At 39.5% G+C, this 19589-nt stretch overlaps 1 protein-coding gene across 1 annotated transcript in view; it reads right to left on the bottom strand.

Annotated features, from left to right (window-relative positions):
- The window catches only part of LOC128685567 (pescadillo homolog), an 86541-nt gene that overhangs the window by 36498 nt on the left and 30454 nt on the right, over positions 1–19589 (bottom strand). Inside the window, exons 5-6 of the mRNA XM_070088031.1 lie at positions 15754–15889; positions 4698–4819 (exon numbers count right to left, since the gene is read on the bottom strand). Coding sequence (XP_069944132.1) covers positions 4698–4819; positions 15754–15889 — 258 coding nt within the window. The remainder of the gene's footprint in view (positions 1–4697; positions 4820–15753; positions 15890–19589) is intronic.

Below are 19589 nucleotides of genomic sequence, written 5' to 3' on the forward strand. Positions count from 1 at the left end.
TCCTGGAAAAAAAATTGGATCTCAAGTGCCTGTTAATAATGGACAATGCACCTGCTCATCCTCCAAACTTGGATGACCTAATTTTCAAGGAGTTTCGGTTCATCACAGTAAAGTTCTTGCCCCCGAATACCACTCCTCTCCTCCAGCCCATGGACCAGCAGGTCATTGCAAACTTTAAAAAACTCTACACAAAAGCAATGTGCCACAGGTGCTTGACTGTGACCACAGACACTCACTTGACCCTAAGGGAATTTTGGAGAGAACACTTCAGCATCCTCCACTGCATAACCCTTATAGGTATGGCTTTGGAGGGAGTGACTACCAGGACTTTGAACTCTGCCTGGAGAAAATTGTGGCCAGATTGTGTTGACAAGAGGGATTTTGAAGGGTTTGGGACTGACCCTAATGAGCCTATGTCTGTTGTAAAATCAATTGTGGCACTGGGGAGTTCCATGGGGTTGGATATGAGTTTGGAGGATGTGGAAGAATTGGTGGAAGACCACAACGAAGAGCTCACCACTGAGGAGCTGCAAGAGCTTCAGCAGGAAGAGCAACACATCGCAGCTCAGAATCTTGCTGCAGAGGAGGAGGAGGAGGAGGAGGAGGAGGAGGAGGAGGAAGAGAGATGGAAGAAGGTGCTTTCTTCAGAAATTAAAGAGGTTTTTACTATGTGGGGTAAGATGGAAAGCTTTATGGAGAAACATCACCCTAACAAGGTTGTTGCAAGCCAGGTTGGCAACATGTACAGTGACAAAGTCTTGGGCCATTTTAGGAAAGTGTTAAAGAGATGCCAGAAACAGAGCTCTCTCCACAGTTATTTTGTGAGACAGGACTCCAGTGACTCTCAAGGTGGTCCTAGTGGCATTAAGAAACAGAGAAGACAAGTAACCCCAGAAAAACAATTGGTACCTGAGGTGTTGCTGGAAGGGGATTCCCCTTCCAAACTATAAACAATCCCCTCTCTCTCCTCCTCCAGTCTCCCATACACTAAGAAGAATCTCCAATAAAGGTAAGTGTTATGCTGTTAATGTTTCATTCATCATTTCCCATTGTATTGTTTATGTACAAAAATTATGTGTGCAAAAATTATAGGGGGATAAGTCTGTTGAGTATACCTGGTAAAGTGTATGGTAGAGTTATTATTGAAAGAATTAAAAGTAAGACGGAGAATAGGATAGAAGATGAACAAGGAGGCTTTAGGAAAGGTAGGGGGTGTGTGGACCAGGTGTTTACAGTGAAACATAAGTGAACAGTATTTAGATAAGGCTAAAGAGGTCTTTGTGGCATTTAGGGTTTTGGAAAAGGCGTATGACAGGGTGGATAGAGGGGCAATGTGGCAGATGTTGCAGGTGTATGGTGTAGGAGGTAGGTTACTGAAAGCAGTGAAGAGTTTTTACGAGGATAGTGAGGCTCAAGTTAGAGTACATAGGAAAGAGGGAAATTATTTCCCAGTAAAAGTAGGCCTTAGACAAGGATGTGTGATGTCACCGTGGTTGTTTAATATATTTATAGATGGGGTTGTAAGAGAAGTAAATGCGAGGGTCTTGGCAAGAGGCGTGGAGTTAAAAGATAAAGAATCACACAAAGTGGGAGTTGTCACAGTTGCTCTTTGCTGATGACACTGTGCTCTTGGGAGATTCTGAAGAGAAGTTGCAGAGATTGGTGGATGAATTTGGTAGGGTGTGCAAAAGAAGAAAATTAAAAGTGAATACAGGAAAGAGTAAGGTTATGAGGATAACAAAAATATTAGGTGATGAAAGATTGGATATCAGATTGGAGGGAGAGAGTATGGAGGAGGTGAATGTATTCAGATATCTGGGAGTGGACGTGTCAGCGGATGGGTCTATGAAGGATGAGGTGAATCATAGAATTGATGAGGGGAAAAGGGCGAGTGGTGCACTTAGGAGTCTGTGGAGACAAAGAACTTTGTCCTTGGAGGCAAAGAGGGGAATGTATGAGAGTATAGTTGTACCAACACTCTTATATGGGTGTGAAGCATGGGTGATGAATGTTGCAGCGAGGAGAAGGCTGGAGGCAGTGGAGATGTCATGTCTGAGGGCAATGTGTGGTGTGAATATAATGCAGAGAATTCATAGTTTGGAAGTTAGGAGGAGGTGCGGGATTACCAAAACTGTTGTCCAGAGGGCTGAGGAAGGGTTGTTGAGGTGGTTCAGACATGTAGAGAGAATGGAGCGAAACAGAATGACTTCAAGAGTGTATCAGTCTGTAGTGGAAGGAAGGCGGGGTAGGGGTCGGCCTAGGAAAGGTTGGAGGGAGGGGGTAAAGGAGGTTTTGTGTGCGAGGGGCTTGGACTTCCAGCAGGCGTGCGTGAGCGTGTTTGATAGGAGTGAATGGAGACGAATGGTTTTTAATACTTGACGTGCTGTTGGAGTGTGAGCAAAGTAACATTTATGAAGGGGTTCAGGGAAACCGGCAGGCCGGACTCGAGTCCTGGAGATGGGAAGTACAGTGCCTGCACTCTGAAGGAGGGGTGTTAATGTTGCAGTTTAAAAACTGTAGTGTAAAGCACCCTTCTGGCAAGACAGTGATGGAGTGAATGATGGTGAAAGTTTTTCTTTTTCAGGCCACCCTGCCTTGGTGGGAATCAGCCAGTGTGATAATAAAAAAAAAATAATAAAATGTATATTTCATGTAAAAATTTTTTTTGTTTTAATACTTCTGGGTGTCAGGAACAGATTAATTGTATTTACATTATTTCTTATGGGGAAAATTGATTCGTAAATCGTAAATTTCGTTTATAGTAACGGCTCCAGGAACGGATTAATTACGAAAAACGAGGGACCACTGTACTTTCCACTACAAATTCTATAACTGAAAACCTTAATCTTGTAATAAACTCATCACAGCCATAGCTTGCTTACTTAACCAGATCCTTGAGATCAAACCCCCTTTACTAATTAAATAATATAGTGGTCCCTGGATAATCGTTGGGCTCGATAGTCGTCCTTTTCGGAAATCGTCGCGTTATTTTCGTCCAAACATTGGCTCGCAAATGGTCAGTTGACTCGCTAATCGTCGTTCGTCCTGGACTCGTACTCATGGCTCTGAGCCGCCTCGGCCTCCCTTCCCAGCCAGTGTGCCATTGTTTACCAGTGAGCAACGGTCCCCTCACTTGTTCATATGAAATATTTCATAATATTCGATTCATTTTAGTGCTTGCAAGTGCTAAATAAGCTAACATGCTCCAAAGAAAGCTCCTAGTGCCAAGCCTTTGGTAAAGAAGGTGAGAAATACGACTGAATTTAAGAAAAACATCATTGAGCAATATGAAAGTGGTGTACATGTGGCCGAACTGGTCAGGATGCATAACAAACCCCATACAACCATATCTTCCATTGTGGCAAAGAAAAAGGAAATCAAGGAAGCTGTTGTTGCTTGGAGAAAATTGTGGCCAGATTGTGTCCACAAGAGGGATTTTGAAGGGTTTGTGGTTGACCCTGATGAACCTATGTCAATTGTGAAATCTACTGTGGCATTGGGGAGTTCCATGGGGTTGGATGTGAGTTTGGAGGATGTGGAAGAGTTGGTGGAGGACCACAACGAAGAGCTAACCACTGAGGAGCTGCAAGAGCTTCAACAGGAAGAGCAACAGATTGCAGCTCAGAATCTTGCTGCAGAGGAGGAAGAAGAGAGATGGAAGAAGGTGCCTTCTTCAGAAATTAAGAAGATTTTTGAAATGTGGGGTAGGATGGAAGGATTTATGGAGAAACATCACCCTGAGAAGGATGTTGCAAGCCATATCGGCAACTTGTACAGTGACAGAGTCTTGGCCCATTTTAGGGAAGTTTTAAAGAGATGCTAGAAACAGAGCTCTCTGGACACTTTTCTTGCTAAACAGGACTCCACTGACTCTAAAGCTGGTCCTAGTGGCATTAAGAAACAGAGAAGTATGTAACCCCAGAAAAGGACTTGGTACCTGAGGTGTTGATGGAAGGGGATTTCCCTTCCAAACAGTAACTAATCCAATCTCTCTCCTCCTCCAGTCTTCCATACACTAAGAAGAATCGCCAATAAAGGTAAGTGTTATGCTGTTAATGTTTCATTCATCATGTCCCATTGTATTGTTTATGTACTACATCTATATTTCATGTAAAATTTTTTTTTTGTTTTAATACTTCTGGGTGTCAGGAATGAATTAATTGTATTTACATTATTTCTTATGGGGAAAATTGATTCGAAAATCGTCTATTTCGATAATCGTTGCACTTCTAGTAACGGATTAACGACGATAAACGAGGGACCACTGTAATTACAATCTTTTGACTAATACTCATATTATTATATGCATATAAAATTGCTAATACCCACAGGATGAGTATATATATAGGGTGCATAATAAAGTAATCAAATCAATAACAGACATGGCACACACCTAAACAACATAAAGTGCAAATGTAAGAAAAACGTGACAAGAAAATGCAGACTGAGATGGAATAAATATGTTGACCATTCAAGAATTATAGGTTCCAATACAAGATTAATAGAATGCAGCTGATGATAGTAAAGCTTAAACTGAGACCTACTAAAGATGTCATCAAAAATAATACAAGAATGGTGTTGATTGAAAAGTGTGCAAAATATTACCCTAACTACAATAAAAAAAAAATAGGTACAATATAATCAAAGGCAACACAAGGTAAGAAAGTGACAAAAGATGCTCTGTATTTAAAACTTACCAAAAGGTGAGTGTCAATGCCATCCTCTTCATCATCATCATCTACCTTGTTTCTCAGCAGTGGTGCATTTAATGATGCTACATGTTCTGATATGATTTCATTCCTGTTTTTCTTCCCTTTACCTAAAATGCAATATATTTTTAAATGAAATAAACCATTAAAGTACACTGCTGTATTTTTATATGTATATTCATCTTAATTGTGAAGTTAGCACACTTCTGGCAAGATGGCATTTGCATGAATTATGGTAAATGAATTTCCTTGTTTGGTTCACTCTGCCTTGGTGGAAGACAACCAATGAGGTAATCTCTGTTACCACTTATACATAATTAAACTAAATAGATGGCATTGTATGCCATACACCACATTGCCATGATAGAGAGACAAATAATTAACTTTAAAATACTGGAGATTATCCCTTTCAGGGTTGAGAGGCCCTCTCCTAAACTTAATCTCAGGGTTGAAAATTTTTCGGATAAAAAATTATTTTTTCTTATGAAATGATAGAGAATCTTTTCCCAATTATAATGACACCAAAAGCATGAAATTTGATGGAAAACTTACGGAATTATGCCCTCGCGAAGTTAGCGGTTTCGCTGATGTTTACGCATCGGCGATTCCGCCCATTTTGAGCCCTATTTTTGGCCAATTCCTGTGTACTAGTCGACAAAAATCATATTTATTTTGCTAGAACTCCATTTTTTTCTATCGAATGAGTACAAGAAACCACCCATTTACCAATTTCAACTATCCAATAAAGTGGTTAGAAATTGGCAATTTTGCCAATTTCACACAAATTTCAGAAGATGCCAATTTCCAAATAGGATCCAGAATAAACAAGAAAGACATTCCTGGCACTAAAATAACAAGTTCTCTGTTCGTTAGTCATGTCCCTAGGCCCCTCTTATATTTCTTTTGCTTTCCACTTTGAATTTTATTCTTACAAAAAATACAAGATTTACTGTTATGCAGATTACTGCATGTTACAAAAAACGCGATTCTAAAAGCTTAGAGATCTCCAGTGAATACTAGAAAGGACTACCCATCTAGCATCCAGCCTGTTACTGGGTTTTCATAACAATTAGTCAGTATCCTTTTCCAATTATCCATTAGAATTCAGTATGATTCAATAGTGCTTCAGGATTACAACTGGTAGGCTACTAACTAGAGAAATTAAAATTTAATAAATTTATTAAGTATCGTCTAGAGGTATATTATCAAAGTAAATTAAATTAATAATAATCAAAATAATAATAATCACTTCTCTCGTATACAATAGTATTGTGCTGAAAGCACATATCTCATTTATAATTCTTAAGTACCGTCTGGTACATTAACATTTAATAAGATATTACAAATATGTACAAGTAAGTTTGTGTGTAAGTGCTCTTAGTAGTTCACTATGTCTCACGACTCGACTAGACTTAAACAAGTGACTGACAAAGTCCTCAAATAAACTAACTTCTTGACCAACTGGCAATCAGAGCAGTCTGCTTGAACAATAAAAAGAATGCTAAGCCCAATAGCAATATAACAAGCAACTGCGACACAGAATCAGGAACAGGGAGATAATATAACGACAATAAGTAGGGACCATCTGCAGATCCTGCACAAAAGTCACAAAACTCCCATACTACTGAATCTAAGTTCAGCATAAGAAAATCCCCGACTGTGATAATACACAGATACCAGTACAAGTTAGGTCAGAAGCTACAGCTCAGGACCTGAGTTGTTTAGTGTCTATGCGACACACAATCTCAGTACAACGTCGAAAATCACTAAGTCTATACAATGTTCTGTGAACAGTCTCATAGAACCTACAAGAAAGCTAGAGACAATCTTCCAACAAGGGCCTATAAGGGAGATTTAGGCACTTTGTCTGGAATACGTCCAACCACTCAGCGAGTCTAGACCAGACTGAATACTTCAGGTGAGGTGAGGGCACCCCCCCCTTGATCACGTGATAGCTCCGTGGGTTGCTGCCCAGCAAGAAGCCGGCAGGAAAACGAGCAAAGAGCGATAATTACAGTAGTTAGACAATCAAGACTTGAACTTTGAGCACATAATATATGTGTTACATCCTACCTAACAACAGGTAACTAAGTCAAATAATATTATAAAGCAATATATTCACGATTTAGCTAATATCGCAAATATAAGCAGTATAAAATTATATGAAAAGGTAATATACATTATATATATTGCAACCCATTCAGGGGTTGCAACACCCCCCCAACACAACAAACGGTCGCACTAGGAGCTGCATTAATGTCTTTCACATTGTTACTGATTACTCATATCAATACAATTTAATATAAACATTAATCAGAGTCACTCTTGTGCCAAGCACTTCTATAATTTAACAGTGTCTGTTTCACTATAAGTTATGCCACTAGTATTAGGGCAGTACACAGTATCATATCTCTGCATACTCGTGGTTATGTACATCAGTGCAGAGACAGCATAGCGTAGACAAGCATAATAGTATTGTGCTATAGACAGGAGACAGCATTCCACTCATAAGTAGTGGTTGTGGAATGCGAGGCAGTATGGACATCTGAGTATGAAACAGCTTAAGGTGCGTAGTGAGGGGGGGAGGGTCTGCGGCAGGACAGTGTTGCGCCACACGCAGTAACATCGCCCACACAACACTACCCACTCATCACTCAGCTTCTGTCTCCTTACACACATATCAATACTGTGAATATATATATATTTTTTTTTTTCAACAAGTCGGTCGTCTCCCACCGAGGCAGGGTGATCCTAAAAAAAAGAAAGAAAATCCCCAAAAAGAAAATACTTTCATCATCATTCAACACTTTCACCACATGCACACATTATCACTGCTTTTGCAGAGGTGCTCAGAATACAACAGTTTAGAAGCATATACATATAAAGATACACAACATATCCCTCCAAACTGCCAATATCCCAAACCCCTCCTTTAAAGTGCAGGCATTGTACTTCCCATTTCCAGGACTCAAGTCCGACTATATGAAAATAACCGGTTTCCCTGAATCCCTTCACTAAATATTACCCTGCTCACACTCCAACAGATCGTCAGGTCCCAAGTATCATTCGTCTCCATTCACTCCTATCTAACACGCTCATGCACGCTTGCTGGAAGTCCAAGCCCCTCGCCCACAAAACCTCCTTTACCCCCTCTTTCCAACCCTTTCGAGGACGACCCCTACCCCTCTTTCCTTCCCCTATAGATTTATGTGCTTTCCATGTCATTCTACTTTGATTCATTCTCTCTAAATGACCAAACCACCTCAACAACCCCTCTTCTGCCCTCTGACTAATGCTTTTATTAACTCCACACCTTCTCCTAATTTCCACACTCCGAATTTTCTGCATAATATTTACACCACACATTGCCCTTAAACAGGACATCTCCACTGCCTCTAACCGTCTCCTCACTGCTGCATTTACCACCCAAGCTTCACATCCATATAAGAGTGTTGGTACTACTATACTTTCATACATTCCCTTCTTTGCCTCCATAGATAACGTTTTTTGACTCCACATATACCTCAATGCACCACTCACCTTTTTTCCCTCATCAATTCTATGATTAACCTCATCCTTCATAAATCCATCCGCCGACACGTCAACTCCCAAGTATCTGAAAACATTCACTTCTTCCATACTCCTCCTCCCCAATTTGATATCCAATTTTTCTTTATCTAAATCATTTGATACCCTCATCACCTTACTCTTTTCTATGTTCACTTTCAACTTTCTACCTTTACACACATTCTCAAACTCATCCACTAACCTTTGCAATTTTTCTTTAGAATCTCCCATAAGCACAGTATCATCTGCAAAAAGTAGCTGTGTCAATTCCCATTTTGAATTTGATTCCCCATAAATTAATCCCACCCCTCTCCCGAACATCCTAGCATTTACTTCTTTTACAACCCCATCTATAAATATATTAAAGAACCATGGTGACATTACACATCCCTGTCTAAGACCTACTTTTACCGGTAAGTATTCTCCCTCTCTTCTACACACCCTAACCTGAGCCTCACTATCCTCATAAAAGCTCTTTACAGCATTTAGTAACTTACCACCTATTCCATAAACTTGCAACATCTGCCAAATTGCTCCTCTATCCACTCTATCATATGCCTTTTCTAAATCCATAAATGCAATAAAAACTTCCCTACCTTTATCCAAATACTGTTCACATATATGCTTCAATGTAAACACTTGATCTACACATCCCCTACCCACTCTGAAGCCTCCTTGCTCATCCGCAATTCTACATTCTGTCTTACCTCTAATTCTTTCAATTATAACCCTACCGTATACTTTTCCTGGTATACTCAGTAAACTTATTCCTCTATAATTTTTACAATCTCTTTTGTCCCCTTTCCCTTTATATAAAGGGACTATACATGCTCTCCGCCAATCCCTAGGTACCTTCCCCTCTTTCATATATTTATTAAACAAAAGTACCAACCACTCCAACACTATATCCCCCCCTGCTTTTAACATTTCTGTCATGATCCCATCAGTTCCAGCTGCTTTACCCCCTTTCATTCTATGTAATGCCTCACGTACCTCCACCACACTTACATTCTGCTCTTCTTCACTCCTAAAAGATGGTATACCTCCCTGGCCAGTGCATGAAATTACCGCCTCCCTTTCTTCCTCAACATTTAAAAGTTCCTCAAAATATTCTCGCCATCTACCTAATACTTCCCTCTCCCCATCTACTAACTCCCGTACTCCGTTTTTAATGGACAAATCCATACTTTCCCTAGGCTTTCTTAACTTGTTTAACTCACTCCAAAATTTTTTCTTATTTTCATTAAAATTTCTTGACAGTGCCTCTCCCACTCTTTCATCTGCTCTCCTTTTGCACTCTCTCACCACTCTCTTCACCTTTCTTTTACTCTCCATATACTCTGCTCTTCTTATAACACTTCTGCTTTGTAAAAACCTCTCGTAAGCTACCTTTTTCTCTTTTATCACACCCTTTACTTCATCATTCCACCAATCACTCCTCTTTCCTCCTGCCCCCACCCTCCTATAACCACAAACTTCTGCCCCACATTCTAATACTGCATTTTTAAAACTATTCCAACCCTCTTCAACCCCCCACTACTCATCTTTGCACTAGCCCACCTTTCTGCCAATAGTCGCTTATATATAAATAATATATATAAATATAATATATATATGAATATATAAATATAATAATTAGACATGAGTATATGTAGTTAATATGGGCTGGAGGGATTAAGTTACTTTACTGAATTTGACATAGCAAGTAACAAAAGGTATTTGGGCATTAAAATCACGTTAATTTAAAATGGGGAAGTGCCCAAATACACGTCAAAATGTTCAAAGGACACCACAAGAGCTAGAGCCTCTTTCTCAATAGTGGCATAATTTTTCTGGTGTCGGTTGAGCTTAGATGAATAGTAACATATAGGATGGAGAATATCAGTGGATGTTGACTGTTGGAGCAGCACAGCACCCACTGCATAACACTCGCATCTATACGTAAAAAGAAGGGAAGATTGAAATTAGGACTCAACACTGGAGCAGAGGAAAGCAGATGCTTCAACCTTTTGAACGAGTCTGAACAATGTCTAGTCCAGATGAACTGAACTTTGCTACTAATGAACACAGTGAGAGGTGTAGGTGGAGGTGTGTGTGCTGGCTTGTCTGTCACTTGACACACGTGGCAATGTCACACATGATTAGCTACTGTTTCCTTCATCTTTGGCCAAGTAAAATGTTTTGCCAATTTACCGAGTGTCTTCTTGACACCCAAATGTCCTCCAATGGGACTATTGTGAGAAAAATCAATGGCTTGTTCACCAAATGTAACTGGTAACACTACGAGATGCTTGACTGTGGTGGAAACACTATCAGCTGACAACTTACATGTATTTTTCTCCATCAGTACACCATTACTATAATAGTAACAATTATCGAGATCCTTTGCTTCACTCTCAGTAACTGCTATATCTCTCAGTCTTTCCAGTGACTGATCAACAAACTGATCCTTGATTAAATCATCATGAGTTAGAAATTTAACGTCAGTAGTGTCCTGACTAGGTTGATGACTGGGAGGAGTTGGTGTTAATGACCCTGGGCGCAGAGCGTCACTAAACAACATATTCAAGCCCAAATCATTGTCATCCACTAACTCAACAGGAGACAAGGATGGTTGTTGTATCTTTGACATAGCTCTAGTAATTGTGCAGAGAGGAAATAAAATAGGTTTCTCTCTACAAGCTTCAATGGCATAATTATCATCAGTGTTATTATCAATCACAAGTGGTTCTTTACATATACCAGCATGAAGGATATCGTTCCCTATCAACAAGTCCACTGACCTGATGGGAAATACACCACTGGATATACCCACTGAAATATAACCAGTATAATAGCTTGTTTCAATGTAAACTCTGTGCAAAGGTACTTTTATAACAGCCCCTCTATAGGCTTCTAACAATACATCTATCCTGCAATAGGTATCATCAGTTATGGGCAGTACATCTTCTCTTAATAACGTGAGATAACTGCCAGTGTCTCTGAAAGTAATTATTTCAGTCAGATGTGATTCGTCAAATCCTACTTTACCTCTCGAAAAGTAAGGACTCATCGCTGAACGAATCTTTTCGTCAGATACACTTTCTAACGCTAGTCATCTGTCCTGAGTAATATTATCTAAAACAGTAGGATCAGAGATATTACTAGGATTTTGGTGCCTTTGTTGCTCGGAAGAGGATACGACTTGAGTGGGGGCGCCAGCCGCACGACTGTCTCTCGCATCTCTTTCCAACTTATAACAATACTCTCTAGCATGTCCTTTTCTGTTACAATAGGTACATTTAACTTTCTTCTTCTCGATATCAGATTTCTGTCTAGCCACAGAGACAGATTCAGGATTGTGAGTTTTCCTGGTAAAGGTACGAGAAGTTACAGTAGCAGGTACATCAGGCCGGCAATGAGCAGCTGATTTAGGTTGCCAACTTCTAGGACAATCTTTAGTTACCTTGTTTCTTTGTGTTTTAGTACGTACAAGTTTTTGAGAAATCTCGTAATTGTCTGCTAATGCTGCAGTTTCCAGAATATCTGAGGTAGTATGATCGATCAGATATTCTTGTATGTCAGCAGACATACAGTTTTGTTAAACTCTTCATGTAGTAACAACTGAACAAGGCTGTCGTAGTTGTTACTCTTGGCAGACCTACACCACCTCTCAAATGCAACTTTTTTCTCACGAGCAAACTCTACACAAGTTTGATCTTGTCGTCGTTGTAACGTACGAAATGCGCTTTGATAACTTACAGGTAACAAGTTATATGTCTCTAGAATAGTTAGCTTGACAGCGTCATAACTAATGTACTTGGCAAATGGTAAAGTAGCAGTACAAGTTTGAGCTCTTCCTGTCAAAGCTGTGTGCAACAAGGTAGCCCAGTGCTTACGTGGCCAGTTCATAACACGTGCCTGGTTCTCAAACACATCAAAATAGGTGTCTAAGTCACTTTCAAAAAACTTAGGAACCATGGATGCAGCTTTCTACACATTAAATGTGTCCTGTGATCTATCAGTCTGTTGTCTTCCAAGACGAACATTTTCTCTCTGGAAATCATTTCATTCAATTTCCTCTGTGCCTCTATTTGTGCAGTCTGCAACATAATGAGGCGTTCAAACCTCTCAAACTGTTCCTGAGAGATAGGACCAGTGGGTAATGGAGGAGTAAGGAACCTAACATGGTCTGGACGGCCCTTAGGTCGGACACCTCATTCAACCATCCCTAGAGTGTCTAGATCTGGTCTATGATAAGTAGATACAGGTGTAGCATACACAGTACTAGCGTGAGGCTTAGTCATACTACGAGCTATACTCTGTACTAATGTGTCAGTGAGGGAAGGAGTGAGCGAGAACTGAGCTACACTAGGCTCAGACACTTCTGCCTTAGTTGCTCTTTCTTCTACTTCATCAAATAGAGTCATACTTCCTAATTGTGACACTAGGCTTTCTGAATCTGAATCATAATCAGACATCTCTGTATGAGCAGGAAACAATATATCTTTAATTAATGCTCTGACAGTTTCTGCGGTGCAATCCCTGTTATACGTCACACCGAGATATGTGGCTACTCGCCAACACATCTGAAGTTTTAATGTACTTAACTCAGACAAAGTCAGAGTATCAATTAACTGTTTCACTTTGGCATACATCACGAAAATAAATGTACTACGAGAGAGTGATTATGGGAAACTATAATCCTAATAGGAATTTTGGTGTTGGTCGTCTTAGAGCTAGAGCTCATCAACAGTATTTCCATCTCCTTGGATCAAGAAACTCAGTCAGGTACATACATCCACCTGGTATGTTGTACAAGACTAAACTCCATGTCTTCAGATTAGGAAAGTACTCTAAGTGTTTGATCATAGAGTTACTAGTATGTCAAACTGGACAATTTCTCCAACACCTTGGATCAAGAGCATCCCGGACAGGCCCCCATTTGTTACAAAAAACGTGATTCAAAAAGCTTAGAGATCTCCAGTGAATACTAGAAAGGACTACCCATCTAGCATCCAGCCTGTTACTGGGTTTTCATAACAATTAGTCAGTATCCTTTTCCAATTATCCATTAGAATTCAGTATGATTCAATAGTGCTTCAGGATTACAACTGGTAGGCTACTAACTAGAGAAATTAAAATTTAATAAATTTATTAAGTATGGTCTAGAGGTATATTATCAAAGTAAATCAAATTAATAATAATCAAAATAATAATAATCACTTCTCTCGTATACAATAGTATTGTGCTGAAAGCACATATCTCATTTATAATTCTTAAGTACCGTCTGGTACATTAACATTTAATAAGATATTACAAATATGTACAAGTAAGTTTGTGTGTAAGTGCTCTTAGTAGTTCACTATGTCTCACGACTCAACTAGACTTAAACAAGTGACTGACAAAGTCCTCAAATAAACTAACTTCTTGACCAACTGGCAATCAGAACAGTCTGCTTGAACAATAAAAAGAATGCTAAGCCCAATAGCAATATAACAAGCAACTGCGACACAGAATCAGGAACAAGGAGATAATATAACGACACTAAGTAGGGACTATCTGCAGATCCTCCACAAAAGTCACAAAACTCCCATACTACTGAATCTAAGTTCAGCATAAGAAAATCCCCGACTGTGATAATACACAGATACCAGTACAAGTTAGGTCAGAAGCTACAGCTCAGGACATGAGTTGTTTAGAGTGTCTATGCGACACACAACCTCAGTACAACGTCGAAAATCACTAAGTCTATACAATGTTCTGTGAACAGTCTCTCACAGAACCTACAAGAAAGCTAGAGACGATCTTCCAACAAGGGCCTATAAGGGAGATTTAGGCACTTTGTCTGGAATACGTCCAACCACTCAGCGAGTCTAGACCAGACTGAATACTTCAGGCGAGGTGAGGGCACCCCCCCCTCGATCACGTGATAGCTCCGTGGGTTGCTGCCCAGCAAGAAGCCGACAGGGAAACGAGCAAAGAGCGATAATTACAGTAGTTAGACAATCAAGACTTGAACTTTGAGCACATAATATATGTGTTACATCCTACCTAACAACAGGTAACTAAGTCAAATAATATTATAAAGCAATATATTCACGATTTAGCTATTATCGCAAATATAAGCAGTATAAAATTATATGAAAAGGTAATATACATTATATTCATAATCATAATATACATTATATATATTGCAACCCATTCAGGGGTTGCAACACTGCATTAATGTAGAAATGGTATAAATAATATCAGTGCACTTGTGAAAGACTATTAGACTCACCAGTTGACGTGTATTGGATGCTTGGCATGATTTGTTTAATTTTGAACTTTGGTAAAAATTGAACATTTCTGCTACTTTGAGCTCAATTTCATGGTACTTTTCATTGTGAAACCAGTCAAAATAATATCAATTTTTGTAATATATCTTCCATTCTATAAAATGAGACCAGGAAACCTAGAATACAACCATAAATACCATACGAAAATACAGTGCAAAGTCACTGTTTTAATCCAAAAACACGATCAAAGTTTTTTTTTTTCTCATTATGCACTGTTTGCTGCAGGATTTTTTTATACTGTGCACACTGACCACATAGACCCATTCTTTCATATGTAGGCTTTCTCTCATTAGATTTGAAGGCGCTAGAATTTAGGCGTACTAGTACGTCAATAACCCTAGTGCGTAAGCCGTACTAGTACGTCGAAAACCCTGGAAGGGTTAACTCTCCAGTAAACTAAAACTGACAACTGCCAAATGACAGAGACGTGATTGTTTTGCAGTGTTATGTTTAAAATACTGTACAGCCTCTCCTCCCTTAGTGACGTACTCGTTTACCAATGACTCAGACTTACGATGGGCTCTCTGACCAGCATGCATACCTAAATAATGTATATCAGAGCTGATTTCCTCTATTCTGTTTATTACAATATACAGTACACTACTGTATAAACATTTAAACATACCAAAATGTTATAAATGGTGGAAAGGTAACATTAAAACAATATTAAAGATGGTTGACACAAGCCTACCACCATTACAGTATGCTCCTCACTTAGTGATGAATTTGTTTACTAACATGGCCTTAGGAACAGAACTCCATCATTAAGTGAGGAGAGGCTGTATTGACAAGCTGATTTTGACATAAGGTTGACACACATCATAAAACACCATCTTAAAGCACAGTAAAATACACAAATAACCTACACATGTAGGAAAGGGAAGCTTGTAGCAATGTTTTGGTGAGAGAGCCAGTGCATGTTATGTATGTAGAAGGGGACAGGTATTTTCAAAATAATGGACAATTCACTGGATAAATCATGCTTTAACTTCCTTATTTTATGGGTACAGTACTATATCAGTATACATATTTTTTTTTTTTTTTTTGCCATTTTTAACATTATTCTAATTTAATGGACATTCAGACAATTCTCCATTAGACTGCTATATTGAGGGTTTGCCATATTAATCCAGGGTATTACAATTTATAATGCTTACTTTTCACCATGTCTTGTAGCTTGGGTGGGTAGTGGATATTCAGACTGTGATAAAGTCGGAAATTCACAAACCCCAGCAATGTTATGTAGAATTCTGCAAAGATCTTCATGATTTTAAAGTCAATATGTGTGTCATTCTGTAAAGAAAAAATGGAGAGATGAATTATATTATTATTATTATTACATAACTATAACAAAAGACGTGGATATTCAGACTGTGATAAAGTCGGAAATTCACAAACCCCAGCAATGTTATGTAGAATTCTGCAAAGATCTTCATGATTTTAAAGTCAATATGTGTGTCATTCTGTAAAGAAAAAATGGAGAGATGAATTATATTATTATTATTATTACATAACTATAACAAAAGACGACTGCCTTTTTTGTGACTTGCAGTGATAGCCTGGATAATCATGTGATTACCAAAGCTTTCTAGTCACATGATGAGCTGAATGAGTAGGAAAATTTTTTAAACGTGTCATAGGGATGCATATAACAGCTGACAAAAATTCTATTTCAATGATTTATTATTACAGTATACAGTAGATCGTTGGATAACAAGTGATCTGTTAACAACTTTTCATTATAACATGGTTGCAAAATGTAGAGGAAAATGTGGCATGCACCATGTTATTTCTTCTGCGTCTCAGTAAGCCTCAGGGTGAGTCTATTGTCTTATGCGCTTGTGGGTGGGAGCATGCAAGACAGTGACTACAGTACTAGGCGAAGAAGGGCGAGTGAAGTTCTGAGCAAAGGGGAGAGAGAGTGGCCCAAGAGTGTATGCTGTTGCTGCTGCTCCATGTTTCCTTCATGCATTGTATATCCCATGTGACAATGGAGCATACTGTCAGATATGCCCTGTTAGGGAGATGGGTAAAGGCAGGTGGGTGAGGATATGCAGGTGAGGGCAAGTATTCGGAAGAGTGATGGGTGTTAAGCATGGGGCGAGGTTCATAAAAGCATGGTGATGAGTAGAAAGGAAGTATGGAGGGAGAGTTAGGGTGAGGCAACTATGGGAGATGGGTGAAGGTGTAGGCCTGATGTTAAGGAAGGAGCACTGCACCAGGCCTACAGGCCCATGACAGGCAGGTCCAATGTGCACCCACCCACTCATGCACTTGTCTAACCTATTTTTAAAGCTACACAAGGTTTTTGCCTCAATGACACTACTTGTGAGTATGTTGCACTCAACCACAACTTTATTACCAAATCAGTGCTTTCCTACATACTATTTAACCCTTAAACTATCCAAACGTAGATCTACGCTTTTTCAACATTTGAAAGTATGTAAAAAAACGTAGAGCTTCTTTTTGTTTTTTACATTTGAAAAACATTCTTCGTTAGGTATTTTTAGCAAGTTATTTACATCCTCATTATTTATTCCTGTTTTCCAAATTATTTATTTATTTATTATCACACTGGCCGATTCCCACCAAGGCAGGGAGGCCTGAAAAAGAAAAACTTTCACCATCATTCACTCCATCACTGTCTTGCCAGAAGGGTGCTTTACACTACAGTTTTTAAACTGCAACATTAACACCCCTCCTTCAGAGTGCAGGCACTGTACTTCCCATCTCCAGGACTCAAGTCCGGCCTGCCGGTTTCCCTGAACCCCTTCATAAATGTTACTTTGCTCACACTCCAACAGCACGTTAAGTATTAAAAACCATTTGTCTCCATTCACTCCTATCAAACATGCTCACGCATGCCTGCTGAAAGTCCAAGCCCCTCGCACACAAAACCTCCTTTACCCCCTCCCTCCAACCTTTCCTAGGCCGACCCCTACCCCGCCTTCCTTCCACTACAGACTGATACACTCTTGAAGTTATTCTGTTTCGCTCCATTCTCTCCACATGTCCGAACCACCTCAACAACCCTTCCTCAGCCCTCTGGAAAACAGTTTTGGTAATCCTGCACCTCCTCCTAACTTCCAAACTACGAATTCTCTGCATTATATTCACACCACACATTGCTCTCAGACATGACATCTCCACTGCCTCCAGCCTTCTCGCTGCAACATTCATCACCCAAGCTTCACACCCATATAAGAGCGTTGGTAAAACTATACTCTCATACATTCCCCTCTTTGCCTCCAAGGACAAAGTTCTTTGTCTCCACAGACTCCTAAGTGCACCACTCACCCTTTTCCCCTCATCAATTCTATGATTCACCTCATCTTTCACAGACCCATCCGCTGACACGTCCACTCCCAAATATCTGAATACATTCACCTCCTCCATACTCTCTCCCTCCAATCTGATATCCAATCTTTCATCACCTAATCTTTTTGTTATCCTCATAACCTTACTCTTTCCTGTATTCACTTTCAATTTTCTTCTTTTGCACACCCTACCAAATTCATCCACCAATCTCCAATCTCTGCAACTTCTCTTCAGAATCTCCCAAGAGCAAAGTGTCATCAGCAAAGAGCAACTGTGACAACTCCCACTTTATGTGTGATTCTTTATCTTTTAACTCCACGCCTCTTGCCAAGACCCTCGCATTTACTTCTCTTACAACCCCATCTATAAATATATTAAACAACCACGGTGACATCACACATCCTTGTCTAAGGCCTACTTTTACTGGGAAATAATTTCCCTCTTTCCTATGTACTCTAACTTGAGCCTCACTATCCTCGTAAAAACTCTTCACTGCTTTCAGTAACCTACCTCCTACACCATACACCTGCAACATCTGCCACATTGCCCCCCTATCCACCCTGTCATATGCCTTTTCCAAATCCATAAATGCCACAAAGACCTCTTTAGCCTTATCTAAATACTGTTCACTTATATGTTTCACTGCAAACACCTGGTCCACACACCCCCTACCTTTCCTAAAGCCTCCTTGTTCATCTGCTATCCTATTCTCTGTCTTACTCTTAATTCTTTCAATAATAACTCTACCATACACTTTGCCAGGTATACTCAACAGACTTATCCCCCTATAATTTTTGCACTCTTTTATCCCCTTTGCCTTTATACAAAGGAACTATGCATGCTCTCTGCCAATCCCTAGGTACCTTACCCTCTTCCATACATTTATTAAATAATTGCACCAACCACTCCAAAACTATATCCCCACCTGCTTTTAACATTTCAATCTTTATCCCATCAATCCCGGCTGCCTTACCCCCTTTCATTTTACCTACTGCCTCACGAACTTTCCCCACACTCACAACTGGCTCTTCCTCACTCCTACAAGATGTTGTTCCTCCTTGCCCTATACACAAAATCACAGCTTCCCTATCTTCATCAACATTTAACAATTCCTCAAAATATTCCCTCCATCTTCCCAATACCTCTAACTCTCCATTTAATAACTCTCCTCTCCTATTTTTAACTGACAAATCCATTTGTTCTCTAGGCTTTCTTAACTTGTTAATCTCACTCAAAAACTTTTTCTTATTTTCAACAAAATTTGTTGATAACATCTCACCCACTCTCTCTCTGTTTTCCAAATATACACCTCAATCATATCCCCCCTAATTCTATGCCTTTAGTGTAGATTCAATGCCCTCAGTCCATCCTCATTGGTAACATTTCTGAAGCATGGGATCGAATTTGTCGTCCTTCTCAATACAGTGGACCCCCGGTTAACGATTTTAATCCGTGCAAGAGGGCTCATCGTTATGCGAAATAATCGTTATGCGAATTAATTTTCCCCATAAGAAATAATGGAAATAAAATTAATCCGTGCAAGACGCCCAAAAGTATGAAAAAAAATTTTTTTTACCACATGAAATGTTAATTTTAATACACACAAACTGAAAAAGGCATGCACAATTACATGACACTTACTTTTATTGAAGATCTGGTGATGATTGATGGGATG

This window comes from Cherax quadricarinatus, chromosome 23 (genome assembly GCF_038502225.1).
Source record: "Cherax quadricarinatus isolate ZL_2023a chromosome 23, ASM3850222v1, whole genome shotgun sequence".
In the NCBI taxonomy this organism is placed as follows: Eukaryota; Metazoa; Arthropoda; class Malacostraca; order Decapoda; family Parastacidae; genus Cherax; species Cherax quadricarinatus.